General features: G+C 39.2%; 1 protein-coding gene across 1 annotated transcript in view; it reads right to left on the bottom strand.

Annotated features, from left to right (window-relative positions):
• The window catches only part of tanc2b (tetratricopeptide repeat, ankyrin repeat and coiled-coil containing 2b), a 94,483-nt gene that overhangs the window by 32,498 nt on the left and 43,512 nt on the right, over positions 1 to 18,473 (bottom strand). The window contains exons 6-7 of the mRNA XM_079801649.1: positions 16,445 to 16,726; positions 9,166 to 9,287 (exon numbers count right to left, since the gene is read on the bottom strand). Coding sequence (XP_079657775.1) covers positions 9,166 to 9,287; positions 16,445 to 16,726 — 404 coding nt within the window. The remainder of the gene's footprint in view (positions 1 to 9,165; positions 9,288 to 16,444; positions 16,727 to 18,473) is intronic.

Raw genomic sequence — 18,473 nt, 5'->3', positions numbered from 1 at the left:
TATTCAAGCTAAAGCCAGCATATATTAGTTCTGTGAAACAAAACAAAACAAATGTTACTCGCCTATCGAGAAGAAATAAAGCAACCTCTGCGTCCGATTACAGGCCTTCGCTAGGGATGGGCGTATCGATATGATATATTGATACTGATGTAAGCATCAAAAAGTAACGATACTCAAACAAAAATATTGATACTAAGGTGTTTTTTTGTTTTGTTTTGTTTTATAAAAAAAAAAAGATGATTTAATGCATACAATACGGATAAGCTATGTTACTGAATATTTGTGTAGTGTAGGACTATTTTCCTGCTCATCTGAACGCACACAAATGCTGTAAGACAGAACCTGTCAATCACAGAGACAGCGTTCGCTCACTGCTGACACTGTATTCAAACAGAGCTGTGTTTCCCAAAACTATCATAAGAAACCATTGATGCTTTTGGAAACGCTCTGAACAATGCTCATTAGAAGACAAAAAACATTATTTTCACAATAAACAAATAGAAATTGTAGCCTATAGTGCAGTTACACTCTTTAAATGTAATGTTAAAAGCTGACATTGATCATGTTCTTTTCTGAAACAAATGTTAATATAAATCATGTCAGAATAAAAAGGTTGCATTTTATGGGTGCAACGTCCTGTCACTGGGAGTCGCTTATGAAAATGAACCATGGTTTATTTTTTACTACAGTGACCTAGGGTGACTACCTGCGTTGTACCGCACAGCATTTTCACCCCTTGTCCCGCATGTCGCATATTGAGAAAATGTCCCGCATTTTCACCAGTCTGTTGATTTTTAATGATCATATTGAGAAAAAAATCATATTGAGAAAAAAATAAAAAAAAAAAAAATTAAATATATATATATTAACTAATTTAACTAATTAACTAATTTAATGTTGTTTTATTTGTTTCGTTATTTATTTAGTTGGATTTTAGTTGCACTTGGTCAGAACTGTTTCAAAAGTAGTTATCTGCATGATGACTGCTGCCTTTGGGCTCAGTGATGTTGAATTTAAGATTATACAACAGTTTCAGGTTATGTTTTAGTGTTGGTAACATGTCCCACATTGTCCCACACAAACTTAGTAATCGTCCCACATTTGATTTGTTTGATGGTGGTCACCCTACAGTGACCGTAGTTCAACTATTTGTACATTTCCATGGTTAACACTAAAAGTAAACATATTTTAACCATGTGTAATCAAAAATATGATCTAATAAGTTGCAATTAAGGCATATTGAATGTTAAAATACCTTTCAAATATAATGTTAAGTGGGTATCTTTACCCATTTTACTCTTTTTTAAATAATTTAATACATTTAATAATTAAAAAGTTCACATTTACATATGAACGGCTAGTGCGCTTCCCATAATGTTTACGTGTTAGGTCAGTAGGCGGAGAGTAGGGGGTCTTTTGTGGTTGTTCGAAGTGGTCAAAAGTGGACAAGCTCAAAATGTTTTAGACCCCGTTTACACCTGTACTTAGAGTCGTACACTTGTGATCCGATTGACCAAAACACATCTTACAACCAGGAGTAAACAGGGCCTGTGTGAATATTTACATGTCTCTTGTTCTCATGAGGTGCTGCTTAAACCATTTGGGGTCAAGCTTTGCTAAATCTCCCAGTGTGATTTCCTGTATCGTCTTTAGAAGCTTTGGTTAAGTGGTCAAGGTCAACACCTTTAAGGACTGCCTACTGAATGCCTATAAAATACAAATGTAATATAATGACTGTGGCGACTGAGCAGCACATTCTCAATGAAGAATGAAGAATCCAGCTGAAGATTCACCCGAGTCTCCGGGTCTTCGCTTCTGAGTTTCTTACAGCAACAATGATCTGTTGTTTTTATGGTGTGTTTCAGAATGAAATCTAGTTTTTGTGTAGTCAGAACAGCTAAATACTCCATGAAACCTGACATTTACTATAGAGCTGCTAAAGCGACATATTGAAGGGAAAACTGTATTTCCATGATTTTTATTGCAAAACGCAAAGTTTCTCAAGGGAACCCAAAACAAAGGTGCAAAGATTTTATGAGTAAATGCAAAGTTTCATGAAGAAACACAAAAGTTTGGTGAGCAAACGCATAGTTTTTCGGGGGAACACAAAAGCTTTTTTTTTATACAAACGCAAACGTTTTGAGAGTGAATGCAAAATGTCTTGAGGGAACAAAAAGTTTTGTGAGCAAGCAAAGTTTTTGCAAATGAATGCAAAGTTCCTTGGGGGAACGCAGAAGTTTTGCAAGCGGTATACAATATAATAACAATAGCGAAAATATTTCCTCCCATCTAATTTTTGTCCCATCTATAGCCGCGTTTCCACCGCAGGAACTTTACCCCGGAACCAGGAACTTTGGGGGGGAACTCGGTGTGTTTCGACCGCAGGAACCAGGGTCTAAATGAAGTTCCGGGTAAATATTTCCCCCTCCAAACGGCCCTGCTTGCGAGGTGGGACTTTTCAAAAGTTCCCGAACTTTCGGGGGTGGGACTTGGGCGCTGAACATGCTGATTGGTTGAGCTCTCGCAGCTATTTTTTTTTCCACCGCCATATTTACAAGTCTTTTGCGAGGTGGGTTCCGTGGGTTTTGCGTTCAGTAAATATTTTTTTTGCAACAATGGAGTTCAACAAAAAATTCGACCGATGGACCGACGACGAGGTTCAGGCTTTATTGAGCATATATGCGGAGGAGGACATCCAGCGGGAACTGGAAACGGCGACCCGCAATGAAAAGGTATAACTGAAGATATCGACTCGGTTCCAGTCACACTGGAAAACAGTGCAGAGAGAAGTTGAAGAAATTAGACAAGATTACAAGAAATTAAAGGATCATAACAACCGGAGCGGTTCCGACCGGCGTATCAACAAGTGGTATGACCGCCTGGACGCGTTGCTGGGACACAGACCGTCCTTTTCTGGCGCAGCGGTAACGAAAGACTCGGCTAGTGCGTTGTTGGAAACCATCCAGGAATCCGAGTGGGTTGAAGGTAAGTTAAATATATCATCTTGGTATCATCTATTAAACTCGTTGCAGTAACTTTTTTCAACGTGCTTTTCCAGGTGTAACGAGTGGCCCTGATGAATCGCAGGCAACGGAGACCAGCGTGTTTTCCCCCGCGGTCACCAGTACGTTATAAAGCTGACAAAAATGTGTATATATTTAAAAACTGATGTGTAATCCTTAATGGTTTTGTTGTTTTTAATTGTAAACTTAAATTGCCCATGATAAAAATTGCACACTGGGCATTGTTCAAGCTGGGCAAACAATTGTTCATTATTTGTAGTGAAAACACTTTAAATAATTAATTGATGGTTTCTATTGTTTCATGGTTGCCTTGTGTATTAATTTCCATGCGTTTCTGTGCAATTTTTCTACTTAGAGAAAAGGAAAAGGGACTGTGACTTTCTTGATGCACTGAGGGACATGGAGGATGCTAACCGGCCGTCCTGCAGCATGGACAAGAACTGACCAATATATGCAGATGTTACTGGAGAGCCAGGCCGAGGAGAGATGAGGAGGCAAGAGTTGGCATTCCACCAGTCAGAAGCGGAAGAAAGCAGATGGCAGCAGAGGGACTTTCAGACCGGTTTTCTGTCTGTTCTTGGACAGTTTGTCCAGTTGTTCAAGAAGTAGCCACAATGACCAGCCGCTTGAATGAAGCATTTGCACTACCACATTTGTACTTTATATATTGTACGTGTTGGCACAGCTCTTGGACAGGTTACTGAAAAATACACTTTTTTTATATTGTTGTTTTCACATTTTATATTTTCAATTTATTGTTCTAGTAATTTATTTGTCTTTGCACACTTTTATTTTAATTTTGTAAGAACTAATCTGTCTAAAATAAAGTAAAATGTGTAAAATGTCACTGTGTCTTTAATTTCCACATTCTAACTATATAACCACATTCTAATTGTATTCATATAGTGTAGGAAGCAAATAAAAGGGTTGCTGCTCGCAAGTCTTTCTGAATATGCACATAAACATATCTAGAAAACCCAAATATTATATTTTTAAATGTATAACTATGTGAATGTAGTATAATAACTTATAACCACAACTTAAGTGAAGCCATAAGTGTGGTCCTGCTTCATTTCAAATTTGAGGAAGAAGTCTCTAAAATTATGCATTTAATGAAGCATATTGTAATACTAGTCATGTGATTTTTTTTTTTTTTTGTGAATGTTAAGAGATGTTATTGTGATAAAAAATAAAATACTTGCAGTCTAGTACCTAATCTTTCAACCGCTTAATTCAGTCTATTGTTTTCATTCAATTAACTTTTCAGACATCTGTCATGACTGAAACCTCATTATCCTTTTATAGAAAATGTTTTGTTTTGGAATTGAGCTATTACAACACATTCAGATTTTGGATTGCCCATCATCCCATTTTGCATTAAAATGGTCAAACCAGGTGAAAGTGCACGTTTAAATAAGCAGTGTTGGTAATGTGTGTACATAATCAGCAAAAGCAGCGCTGCTTGCATCACCTACACTTGTTATTGTTGCAGACAGTATCGCGCAAAAGTGATTACTGTCCGTCGGTGACTGGGAGAAGCAGTCGCGCGCATTCCCACGTCACCGGACTAATTTGCCTAATCTCCCCGGTACTTTAGACCGCGGTGGAAACGCAGACAGTAGCAGGTCTGGGGGAGAAAAAGTTCCTGGGAAAAAAGTTCCTGGTACAAATAGTTCCGGGTAATTTCGGTGGAAACGCGGCTTATGTCCCTTGTAAGGGATCTATAGTTTACAGAATATAATTATTTTGCATCTTAGTCTGAATGGTCAAATTCAAGTTTTTTTTCATGCATAGACATTAATGTGACTCAATTGTAATAGCATGCTCATATAAACATAACACAAATGCTATATTTTAGAGCAATAGGGTATGATTTAACCTAAAAATAAAGTAAGGTGCAGTATGTCATATTTCTGAGGATCTATTGACAGAAATGCAATATAATATGCATAACTATGTTTTCAGTGCAGTATAAAGACCTTCCATAATGTACCGTTATTTTTTTATCACCTTAGAATGAGGCATTTCTATCTGCATACACCGCGGGTCCCCTTACCATGTTTCTACAGTAGCCCTAAAGGGACAAATCTTTGTCCTGTGTCGGCCACCGTAGCTCCTCTATGTGCTTTGAAAGGGAGGGGTGGGCAATTGCAATTCGCAAGATGCCGCTAAAATGTACACAGTGCACCTTTAAAATAGGAGAGCACATTATACTATGCAATTTAAAGACTATATAAATGTGCTGTAAACATTTTTTGCAAGCCAATCAGAAATGCTCAGACTGTGAATAATTTTGCACATTCAGGATTGCTGACATTTGGTTGGCTGACAAGTAGGGAGGGCGGGTTTAGGAAAGAGGGCGTGTCATTGAAGTTCACAAAACTTCTGAGATCTCTTATAGCAACTTTAAGGACCGTAGTATCTGTCTAGAACATATTTTCCAGACATATTTACTGCACCTGAAATTGGAAGCGTCAGTAGAAAAAAGGTACAAATCATCACGGCGTATTTTCACTGAGAATGCAGCTACAGCGTTCAAAGGGAATCAGCACAATGTAGTGACACCTTCGCAGCTCCGATTTCACCTTCATCTGTCCTGGTGTTCATTATTCAACACTTCTGAAATAAGCGTGAAGCAGACAGAGCAGGGGGCCCAGAGCTGCTCATAATTCAGCAGAACTTACAGAGAGAGTGACGCAGATAATTACTCAGACTAAGTCAGACTAGATGCCTATGGCGCTCCTGAGGGCTCAAGAGTTTCATGCTTACTGCATTTGAATATATATAGCATTTGAATATATATGTGTGTGTGTGTGTGTGTGTGTGTGTGTGTGTGTGTGCGTGTGTGTGCATTAAAGATCTAAACGTCACATATTGACCTCTTGGCTGAACTCGAAGAACACCAACTTCAAAGCTTTTAACATTACTCATGTATTATTAATGAATGGTTATGGTTATTTGTGATTAGGGTGAAATTACTTTACTCTGCATCGAATATCAGTGACAGGATGTGATGTCATGCTCTAGCCATTCTTTTTTATTTACATATATACATACAAGGATGCATTAAATCCATGGGCGTCGGAACCATTGTATGTGATATTAGACCAACTCACTTTTACCGTCTATAATTATGTTGACCTACCCCTAACCAATAAAAACGTTATTATTAAACACATGAAAAAGGCGGATTCGAACCTTGGGTCGATTTGCTTCAAAACTTTCTGCCATGCGTCTTACCCCAACACTACTGTCACCGTATATGATTTAATGACTTTGTCATTTTTGACGTTTAGTAAACGATGCAGACTATTTGCACTTAAAGGTGTCATGAACTGGCTTTTTACATTTTTTTATACTGTTGTCTGAGGTCAACTTATGATGTTTGTGTGGTTTTTACATTCAGAAACATCATAATGAATAAGTAATAGGCTAATTTCTGCCTTGGTTTTGAGGCTCTCTGAAAAACGGTCGGTTTTGATGGGCGTGCCGCACTGAAGACTTGGAAGTAAATGCCCACGGCTAGGATTGGATAAAATGTGCATATTTAATGAGCTTCAGCTCCCCTCAGTACATTGCTTTGAAAGCGTGTTGAGAAATGCTCACAGGGCTTTATCAAACAAACACAATGATTAATCTCTCATCCACCAGCGATTGATTGGAATGTTATTTTTGTATTACTTGGCCGGCCCGATCGATGAATAACCACAACCCGTACACACACACGCGCGTGCAAGAAAGGAATGTTATTTCACTTTTTAAGATCGTGAACGTTTTGGTAGCCCGTCTGAAAAATACATAGGCCCGGGACGTTGGGCTTTGCGAGCCCTGGCCCATAACGTTACAAGTCCGAGTCTGATCAAGAATGAACCAATAACACCTTCTCCAGCCTGTGGCCGCATGCTAAGGTATGTTCTGTTACACACGTACACATGATCAATACGATCTGTAACAATACAACACAATCACATATAAAAAACATGTCTTACTCACATAAGTGTGTTGCACCGTTCCTGTCGGATCCAATATAGAAGGCACAGCATTGTGTTTTAATCTCAATATGTCTGCAAATCCAGTCTCGACCTGTGTCTTGTTTAGAAACGATTCCGCGGTGAAATGAAGGAACAAACGCGCAATGACTTACACACGTGAATTGGAACCGGCATGTTTATTGCTCGGTAGTGTGATCCGTTTAGCTCCACGAGTAGGTGGGCGGGGCTACAGAAGCAGGCGTATTTATTCATCTGTATGGGCGACGTTTCTGCATTCTATGACGTCAATGGTCGACATATTCTGAGATTGAGCGTTTTCTGGGCCTGGTGTCAATAAAAGGACGTTTTCAGCAGTGAAACGTACAGGATATTCTTATATCACAATGAACTTTTATATATCAAAGGAATGTTGATTTCTCAATTCATCACCTCTTTAATGCAAATTGCATCTAGTCAGTAAAAATTTTGGGGGGACCCACCCACATTTTTTTTTGCTTCCGATGCCCATGATTAAATCGATCAAAAGTGTGAAAAAACCCAGTCATGCCTTAAAATAGCTTGAATGTAACTCTACACCCTTGCTTCATTTAGTATATGCGGATTCATGAATATGCAAATGAGCCCCGCCTCCACTCACTCACACCAGCTCAGAGATCCAGTCGCTCAACTTTACTGTAGTAAACGCTGCACAATGCTAACGCCCTTTACAATGTCAGACACATAACGGTTATTAATATGATTATCCTTTGGCTTGACTACATTATCAAACAGCTAATAATGTGTTGCTAATGTTCCCGTTCGCCATCTCAGAGTCAGACAGCTGCCTTCTAACAATCATCAGAAACGCTTTGAACATCATAGAACGCCAGTGGATAAAGGCATATAGTTCATCATAACATCATAATATACTGTACATCATATACATAATTCACCCGCTATATTGCTATATGTACCCAATTTTTCATATCAACAGAAAAATATAACCTGGCTTCTCTTGAGACTCCCTGCTTCAGAGCCATCAGAGTTAATGATATGCTAAAGCCCGCCCACATGTCGACGTGATTGGTTACAAGGTAGTTTGTGACGTCAGAAACACCAGTGATTTTAACCGTGTTTTTGAGACTGTCTTTGGTTCACTGCAGTTTTAAAGAGAAAATACCCAGCAATGGTGTTGACTTATGAATTTGCACATGGTTTGTCTTAAAGCATATTAAAAACACCACATAGACGTACAGACAACATGATTGTGGGGACTTTCACAATATTACAAATAAATGCAGATTTGGTGAGCATGTGGTGCTACTCCTGTTCAGTTCACACATGCATATGGCAGAGTCCTCTGTTACAGCAGCATTTAGAGACTTCAGAACAACTTGGTGATCAAGGTTGGCTAAAATGTAACCAACAATGTTTTTACCTCCTAAAGTCTTGCCCATGTTGAGATGACAATGCAGTTATTTATGCATTCTCACCAAGGCTGCCTTTATTTTCTATTTTCCATTCAGTTTGATGTGCACTGTTACTGCATCTCTGTATGGTAATTCAGTTTGATGTGCACTATTGTGGACTCTAGAGAAATGATTTAAAACAACAAACACCAGAAACAGCCCCTGGAGCTCAGCAAACTCCAAAAAACACTTAATGAGCTTGATGGGAAAGCTACGGTCATTTAGATCAAGTGGCACACAGGCCTGGTGCTCTTTGAATGCATCGAGAGAGTTACACAAGGCCGGAGACAATGAATGCCGGAAACATGAGATATCAGACGCAGAATCATGGCTGTGACAGCCAGAGAGAGGATCAACCACATTAGAATATTAATTTACTCATACAAGTGTTTTTAAAGAACTTAAACCATACAGAAGGGTAGAAAGTGAGAGTCGATTATTAATGCATTGCCTTAACTAGATCTAATAGTACGGCAAGGAAATTGCTTTCTGCCTGAATAAATATTTTATGAGGCTCAGCGGCAAACTTGCTTCTCTTTTTTAAACATATCTGCATAATGCAATAGCTGAGACCATGACAGCAAGCCCGCACAGGTTAAGACGGGCCTTTTGTGTGTGAGCAGAAGCAATTCTACCGGTCAACAGGATCTATTGTGAGAAGATTGATGTGAGAACCGTGAGTGAGTGTGTGTGTGTGTGTACCTGTGACGCAAGCCTCCTCATGGCCTCCTCCTGTCTCCTCCTCATTTCTGGAGTTCCAGGGCAACTTCCTCCCAGTGTCCCATGGGAAGGCTGGGGCTGTGTGAGAGGAATGCCGTCTCCATCTGACAATACAAGCAAAAACAATGAATTATATTCAACCAAGGTTCATTGGAAAAATATCCCTGTAGCAACATTGCTGCAAAATAATATTACATTGCTTCTAGTATGTTCAGCATCATATTCAAAGTGAAATGTTCAGTTTTATCAAAAACGGATGAACGTGAATCTGGCAATGTTTTATCACGTTGGATGTAGTTGGCATCGCAACAGTTCAATTATACAGGTGCTGGTCATATAATTAGAATATCATATCATCAAAAAGTTGATTTATTTCACTAATTCCATTCAAAAAGTGAAACTTGAATATTATATTCATTCATTACACACAGACTGATATATTTCAAATGTTTATTTCTTTTAATTTTGATGATTATAACTGACAACTAAGGAAAATCCCAAATTCAGTATCTCAGAAAATTAGAATATTACTTAAGACCAATATAAAGAAAGGATTTTTGGAAATCTTGGCCAACTGAAAAGTATGAATATGAAAAGTATGAGCATGTCCAGCACTCAATACTTAGTCTGGGCTCCTTTTGCCTGAATTACTGCAGCAATGCGGCGTGGCATGAGGAGATCAGTCTGTGGCACTGCTCAGGTGTTATGAGAGCCCAGGTTGCTCTGATAGTGGCCTTCAGCTCTACTGCATTGTTGGGTCTGGCATATCGCATCTCCCTCTTCACAATACCCCATAGATTTTCTATGGGGTTAAGGTCAGGCGAGTTTGCTGGCCAATTAAGAACAGGGATACTATGGTCCTTAAACCAGGTACTGGTTGCTTTGGCACTGTGTGCAGGTGCCAAGTCCTGTTGGAAAATGAAATCTGCATCTCCATAAAGTTGGTCAGCAGCAGGAAGCATGAAGTGCTCTAAAACTTCCTGGTATACGGCTGCGTTGACCTTGGACCTCAGAAAACACACTGGACCAACACCAGCAGATGACATGGCACCCCAAACCATCACTGACTGTGGAAACTTGACACTGGACCTCAAGCAACGTGGATTGTGTGCCTCTCCTATCTTCTTCCAGACTCTGGGACCCTGATTTCCAAAGGAAATGCTAATTTTACTTTCACCAGAGAACATAACTTTGGACCACTCAGCAGCAGTCCAGTGCTTTTTGTCTTTAGCCCAGGCGAGACGGTTCTGACGCTGTCTGTTGTTCAAGAGTGGCTTGACACAAGGAATGCGACAGCTGAAACTCATGTCTTGCATACGTCTGTGCGTAGTGGTTCTTGAAGCACTGACTCCAGCTGCAGTCCACTCTTTGTCAATCTCCCCCACATTTTTGAATCCTCTCCAGGGTGCGGTTATCCCTATTGCTTGTACACTTTTTTCTACCACATCTTTTCCTTCCCTTCGCCTCTGTATTAATGTGTTTGGACACAGAGCTCTGTGAACAGCCAGCCTCTTTTGCAATCCTTGTGCAAGGTGTCAATGGTTGTCTTTTGGACAACTGTCAGGTCAGCAGTCTTCCCCATGATTGTGTAGCCTGCAGAACTAGACTGAGAGACCATTTAAAGGCCTTTGCAGGTGTTTTGAGTTAATTAGCTGATTAGAGTGGGGCACCAGGTGTCTTCAATATTGAACCTTTCACAATATTCTAATTTTCTGAGATACTAAATTTAGGATTTTCCTTAGTTGTCAGTTATAATCATCAAAATTAAAATAAATAAACATTTGAAATATATCAGTCTGTGTGTAATGAATGAATAAAATATTCAAGTTTCACTTTTTGAATGGAATTAGTGAAATAAATAAACTTTTTGATGATATTCTAATTATATGACCAGCACCTGTAGTTAAGGTTAAAGGAACACGCCACTATTTTTGAAAATAGGCTCCTTTTCCGACTCCCCTAGAGTTAAACAGTTGAGTTTTACCGTTTTCGAATCCATTCAGCCGATCTCCGGGTCTGGCGGGAGCACTTTTAGCATAGCTTAGCATAGATCATTGAATCTGATTAGACCGTTAGCATCTCGCTCAAAAAAATGACAAAGAGTTTTGATATTTTTCCTATTTAAAACTTGACTCTTCTGTAGTTACATTGTGTACTAAGACCAACAGAAAATGAAAAGTTGTGATTTTCTAGGCCGGTATGGCTAGGAACTATACTCTCATTCCTGCGTAATAAACAAGGAACTTTGAGCCGTACCATGAGTGCAGCGGCGCAATTATATTACGTAGCCCCTGAAAATAGGCTAACTTCCTTCAACATGACCAATGTGACAACCTGCAGTCACAGGATTGCCAAGTTTTCACAACAAAACACGCCCAATTGCTACTCAAAACTAGCCCAAAACAAGCCCAATAGCTTTCCGTGGGGGTTCTCCGGACAAAATGGCATTTGGGGGGTAAAATATGTGTTTTTTTGGCAGGGTTGCCTGCTAAAATTCACATTCCTGGGTCTAAATATCACATATTTGCGGACATGGAAAAACAGCCCGCGGGAAAACCGCAGACTTGGCAACACAGTGTGCAGTTGAGTTCTGTTGACATTTGACATCTAACGTTATGCATCGCATAAAAAAAAAAAATTGTGGCGTGTGCCTTTAATGCTTTATTGTTGTGTTTGAAAATAACGTACCATCTAGTGGTCAACCAATTGATTGGTTTTGCCGATTAATCGGTTGTGGACACATTTGCTGATGCAAATAATACTGTACCAGGTGAGCGACCGAGCAAGTTTACTACATCAGAAAAGTTGAACATATGGAGCTGGTTATGTGATGCAAATGTCAAATGTATTAGTTTATTAATCATGCATTATACAGTCTCAGAAAAAAAGGTACCAAAAAGGTACCACTGGGTCTTTACCCTTTCAAAATATACTAATATGCACCCATTAGGGGTAAATAAGGCCTCAGTATGTACCCTTTGAAAAGGTACCGCCTCAGTGACAGCTTTTGTACCTTTTTATCTGAGAGGAAGTGCACAAAAATAAGTCTTTATTAGTCATAATTTGTGTGAAAAGGAATCAACGTTTTTTTTTTTGCCACGAGAGTGACTTTCAGCTGGAAACGGCAGTCAATTGAGCATATGTTGATTATTAAATTTTGTGATTACATTTGGTGACACTATTGGTGGAGAAGCAGTGCTCAAAGTGGGCCGGTACACACTTCTAAATGTTAATCTGTAGCGTACCCTAATTTTTCTTGCGTCCCGGGCACTTCTCACATGTTGCCGGTACTCTGACCGCCCACACCGAAACATACTGTACAATCAGGCTTTTAAATAATTGTATAGATCACACATTCAGAGCTTTTATAAGCCGTACAAACTGAACAGAACAATTATCTGTGCACTAGGACTGAAGTCCAATTGTTTCATTTTGCATGAGTGGCGCATGAATCACCGTAGGCGCGTTCACCAGCGAGCTCCAAAAGTGTAATAAGATGTGCGCGAGCCGTTCCTATCACGCCGCTGATGATAAAATGTGACATCTTTTGAGAACGCACCACTTTAAAACACTATGGAGAAAGTCAATCATGATCTAAAACAGTCGCATAAACTAAAAAGATGGGGAAAACCTCATCCTGCACCAACATACATTAGAAAGCTTTTTACTCATTTACTCAAATTATTATGTTCTTTTAGATTTATTGTGGTAAATTCTGGTAGAATTTGTAATAGTTGATCTGATAAGGGACTTGGGGACCATTGTGGTGTGTTTGTAGCTATAGTTTCTAAATATGTAGGTTGCTATTTTTCATAACAAATGCTATAGATAAAAAAAGAAGAAAGAAAAAAGTTAAAAATGGCTATGGCAATGGTCTTAAATATATCCTCATTGTAACACATGCTATAATTAAACAATTACATGAACTATGATACTTTTTCATAAGGCTAGGTACAAGTTAGAATCAAGAGCTTTAAAGTCTGGACTTTCTTGAATTATTGACTCAACAATTAGTTGTCCCCATGTGAAAAATGTGTTCTGCTAATAATGACAGATATTTTACATTTACATTTAGTCATTTAGCAGACGCTTTTATCCAAAGCGACTTACAAATGAGAGCAATAGAAGCAACTAGAACAGTCAAGGGCAACAGTATGCAAGTGCTGTAACAAGTCTCAGGTATGAGGTATGAGATATAAGGAAACAACTGGCTTTCAGTAGGCTTGCTGCGATTGTCGCTGTTGCCGGTGTTCAGGTGTAACGGAGGCCAGCTAGTAGTTGCTGTGGGAGTAAACCTCACTCCTCTGATCTCAAGAAACGCTCTAGCGACTGACTCTAGCGTTTGCAGTCTTTAGCCTCCTTGTTAGAACGTCTGACTCTGATGCTGGCGGACCCGGGTTCGAGCCCCGCTTGGACACAGGGATATCACTCGTTACATCACTTGCCCACTGCGTCGTTTTGATTTTTATAGCAATAAAATCATTTAGTTCAGTTAGAGAACAAACACTACAATTAAAAACTGAACGTGTCTGTTTAATGAAGCGTGAGCCGAACGAGAGTCTCAGCACAAACGCAGCAGGAGTCAGATCTCATTCATCACGAGAGCGAAGAGCTGACAGACAAGATGATCGCGGAAGATTTGGTTTAAAAGCGAAATGTAAAAGCGCCTATTTGAGTTTGTCATTATAACATTTTGCTGTTGTGTTTTTCATTAAGAATAACAGGCTAATGAACCCACAATTCAATAGCCTAGAAATCTAGACACACCCTAGCGGCATCTAATTTGCCGCGAGTGTAGTCTAGCAACTCTTGGTAGACCTGCAGGCAGGAAAAACCAAACTCTGGTCAGGCCAATCACAGCGTGTATAGAGTCGGTGGGCGGGCTTAACATAATGACGGTAGAGTTGTGGCGGTTCCGCGTGCTACTTGTAAACAAAGAAGCTGACGAACAGCGGTCTTTCGAAACGGCTTTGGCCGCGACTCTGGAAGACTTTGAGTTAAGCTTTTCTTTGAGAAAAGAACAAAGAACGGCACTGAAGTCATTCTTAAGAAAGGAAGATGTGTTCGGAGTTTTGCCGACCGGATACGGCGAAAGTTTAATCGATCAACTAGCTCCGCTTCACTTTCTTCGTTGCTCTGGTTGGTTGTAGCGCTATCTTATTGCGTGCAGAGGGAATTTGAAAGACAACCGTTTGTCCCGCCTCTCGGATTGAGCCCTGCCAATGGTGAGCTTGTCAGGCTAACAATTCAAGCAATTCAAGGCTAATTTTAAACTAAAACTAATTAATTCACGGCCTCAGTCATTCACGGCGTGTGTCCAGTCTGGCGCGTTTTCAGTTCATGCCTATGGAAGCTTAACTTTCATAGGAATTCATTGAAAACACTAGCTTTGCTCCGCACCGCTCGGTTATGAATGCCAGAGCGGCCATTCGCATTTTACTTTCGGTTTAAAATGACCAATTTGAAAAGCCCCCACCGGTGGTGCCGGTTTTATCGATGTTGTCACACGTCGATTAGCCAGTGGGAAAATTTCCTCACCATCACATCCCTAGCTTTCAGATATTCCAAGAGATGACAGGAAATTAATGTTCAGTATAAGAACATTTTTAAAAAGTTAGTTTGACTTCCTATGGCACTTTGTAAACGAGTAATTGTTAACTACCCTATTACTTTATTGCAGTTGTTTTCATTATATCACTTTGCATGTGTGGATGATACCACAAAAGACCCCCAAAAATTGCACACAAAAAACAACCAAACAAATCTCACGAGGGAGCATATGTTCAAACTCCCCAATGTTCAAACCAAAACTATGGCCTTGCAACCAAGGGAGATCCAAAACCACCAAAAAAAGTACCCGCCGGGCTGGATTAAAAATTCAGAGCCCCCCGGGCACAATGTCTTGTAGACAGCCAAAATGTAGTTTGTCCAAGGACATTTTCATTCGGCATTAACAGTTTTTACTGACTTAAAAGGAACTTTGTTGTACTATGCTGGAGTAAAGTTCATAAATGATCTGTGTTTTGTATAGGATTTTGTAAAACTATATTGGGTGGACCTCTGTCCCTCTAAGGGGGTCCGAGAGCATGCTTCCCCGCGAGACATTTTTGTACATTTAAAGGATAAATGTATCAATCAGGTGCACTTTGAGAGCTCAAAATTAAGAGCTTCAACCCATGAACTGTGCAAAGCATTGACTTGTACCGGGACATTAAAGAGGGCTCAAATATCTTTTTAGCTATGACATAAAGTCTCAGTCTACATTACATTATCACTGGCATTTTATGATGCCAAACAATTATTATAATAATCTAATAATGATTTATATAATTATTCCTATGATATCCATATAGCATATTGTAAAACAAATGTACTGTATAAATGAAATGTAATATTTCATAAGTATATTTTACATTATACTACAATATTGGAAAATTACAGTACTTTTGTCCTAATTTCTTCACTTGCAAGAAATAAACTCATGCGCTTTTATTTTGGAGGAAAAGCCAGATCATCAGCTGATTATGTGAGCAAAGTGCGCACTAAATCCACAGCACAAACAGGAACCCTAACTTTATTAAACCACTATCTTTTGCTGTTTTATAAAGTCACAAAGCCATATCATGATTTCGATTTTAGTTCGTTGGCAAAATATAATGTTAGAGACCTTTATGTTAGGCTAAAAAGAAGAAGAGCGGCAAAAGGCGGATTCGAACTCGGGTCGAACGTGTTAAAAGCTACTAGTAGTTTAGGTGCGCACACGGGTTCGATTGACATCAGAGTTTGGTTCGTTTGGATGATGTGAACGCGGTCTTACGCACCCAAGTCCGCTTGAAGGGTGAAAAAAGGGTGAACACCCAAATAATATAATATGAACACAGTCCAGCGGGGGCAGGGGGCAATTCGGGTTCGGTCCAGGCAATCGAATCAAGTGTGAAAGCACCCTTAAGCACCACACTCCCTACGACCTACACCACTGCAGACATTTAGTGGTGAGCGTCTTTTTGCCAAAATATACAAATACACTCCGTTAACGGAAATGTAACTTCCACTCATTTAGTCACCTGGGCCTGTGCCCATAATGCCCATTGGATAATACGGCCCTGAGTACCAGCACTCTTTTATTTCCACTTCAAGCATTGAACTCCCTGCCTGAATTAGTTTTAGCGTTGTGGCACAGAAACACTACAGCTAAAAGAGATCATATTAAGTTTGGCCAGTACACTTTGTAAAAGTCACGTATGCTAATAATAAACCTTACGTTTTGGCGACGCCTGTGGGCTGTCAGAGGCGATCTGTCGCATGCGGTTGCCATGGCAGCTGAGAGCCACAAGGCGTGAGATGATGGCCGTCTTGCCATAGCCGATGTTGCCCACCAGAACTACGCCGCGATTCGTGCCGGAGTGGGCGGTTCGTAGGTAGGCGTCAATCTCCTGGAAGAGCCAATCACGGCCAGTAAACACAGAGTCCATGGTGATGCTGGGCACCTCGAAAAGCAGCGGCTTTAGTGCGATGTCCTGCAGTCTGTACGGAGCAAATCGCACTGGGGGTGGAGAGAAAAGTATAAATAATTATGAATGTCTAGGAGAAATACGCTCACACACACACACACGCATGCACCCTCCCAAACACACACAAATCCAAATGCATTTAAAAATCAATCAACAGACACAGAAAGACACACATCTAAGGCCCTATGATTTACCTTGAAACCCAAAGTGGAACTGGAGACAAATCAATAACATTCAACAGAAATATGGCAATGTTATGTTGTTGTATTGATATGAATTGTTACGTTTTCTTTTGACTAAACTAACTTTAATTATATTTAATTACACAATTTAATTAACTTAAAATGTATTTTTTTATTTAAATAAAACATTTTACTCAATTGTTAATTTTTTATAAATCAATTTGATTAGTCTTTTTGATAATAAAAGGATAGGATAGTTCTATAATTATTAGGGTTGGGAATCGTGAGAATTTTTTCGGTTCCGGTTCCGGTTTCGGTTCCGCCTAACGATTCCGGTTCCGATTCCGGTTCCATTAAAATTATTACACAAATAGTGGTAAAGGAAAAAGGCACAATACGCAACTCAAACAATCCATTTTGTGTTTATTACTTGCTCTAAAATTAATTTACAGGTTGGCAATGTCAAAAAAGTCCTGTACTGTACATATATTACAGTATTAATTAAGCCATTCTTGCAACACATTGTTTTTCAAATGAACACCTCTGAAATTGTCTTATTACATTTTATCTCTCTGTCTCTGAATAAAACCAAGTTATAAATTATATTTGTTAGTTATATTTATTAATTAGTTGTATATTAATTTAATAGTATTTCAGTTATTCAGTGAACTTGTAAATAATAAATTGCAATTCAGCATTACAAAGGTAATTGTGCCTAAACGCTTACCTAAACCATGGTGACTCAACGGTTGACATATACATATATATATAGGCCTTACACTATAAATCTGGTATAAGCCCTGAGGCACTTTGTGCTGTAGCAAATGTTTTGTCAAATTGCTAGTGCAGCCTCCTTTGCATGTTATTAACTTTTCACATTTTGCTTCATTATCATTCATTCTTTGGAAATGAATCCATACTTGTGACTTTCTCTTCGCAATGCTGGTGGTCAACGAGAAAATATCTGACGCAAAACCGTAAATGTGTAGCGCGAGGGCTTTCAGTGCTGAACTGCTGCACTCCTGGAAGCGGCAGGCAACGTAATTAATATTCATGATGAGGTGAGCCAGGGTTGCCAGGTTTTCACAACAAAACCCGATCGCTTCAACCCGCGGACATGAAACACAGCCCGCGGCAACAGTGGAAAACGGGAAAGCGGGAAAACCACGGACTTGGCAACACTGGCTGTCACTCGCTATGAAAGGATACGCTTCCAGCGCTTCGCACACACATTGCACCAGAACCGTTTTCGGAACCGAAACTTAGGAATTTCGCGCGGTTCTGGTATTTTTCAAAAATCTGTTTCGGTTCTGAATAAGAACCGGTTCTCGGTTCCCAACCCTAATAATTATTATAAATAATAATTTATTATTATAACGCATATATTTTATGCACATAATATAATATAATATAATATAATATAATATAATATAATATAATATAATATAATATAATATAATATAATATAATATAATATAATATAAATGCAAACAAGAGTTTGGGAAAAGTAAGCATAGAATAAAATAAAATATATTTTTTAATTATATTATATTATAAACGTAAAATAAAAAAATATATTAATTTATTATATTATAAT

This window comes from Gobio gobio (genome assembly GCF_949357685.1).
Source record: "Gobio gobio genome assembly, chromosome: 20".
Lineage (NCBI taxonomy): Eukaryota > Metazoa > Chordata > Actinopteri > Cypriniformes > Gobionidae > Gobio > Gobio gobio.
The sequence above is the reverse complement of the archived record's forward strand: the minus strand, read 5'-3'. Positions and strand labels throughout refer to the sequence as shown.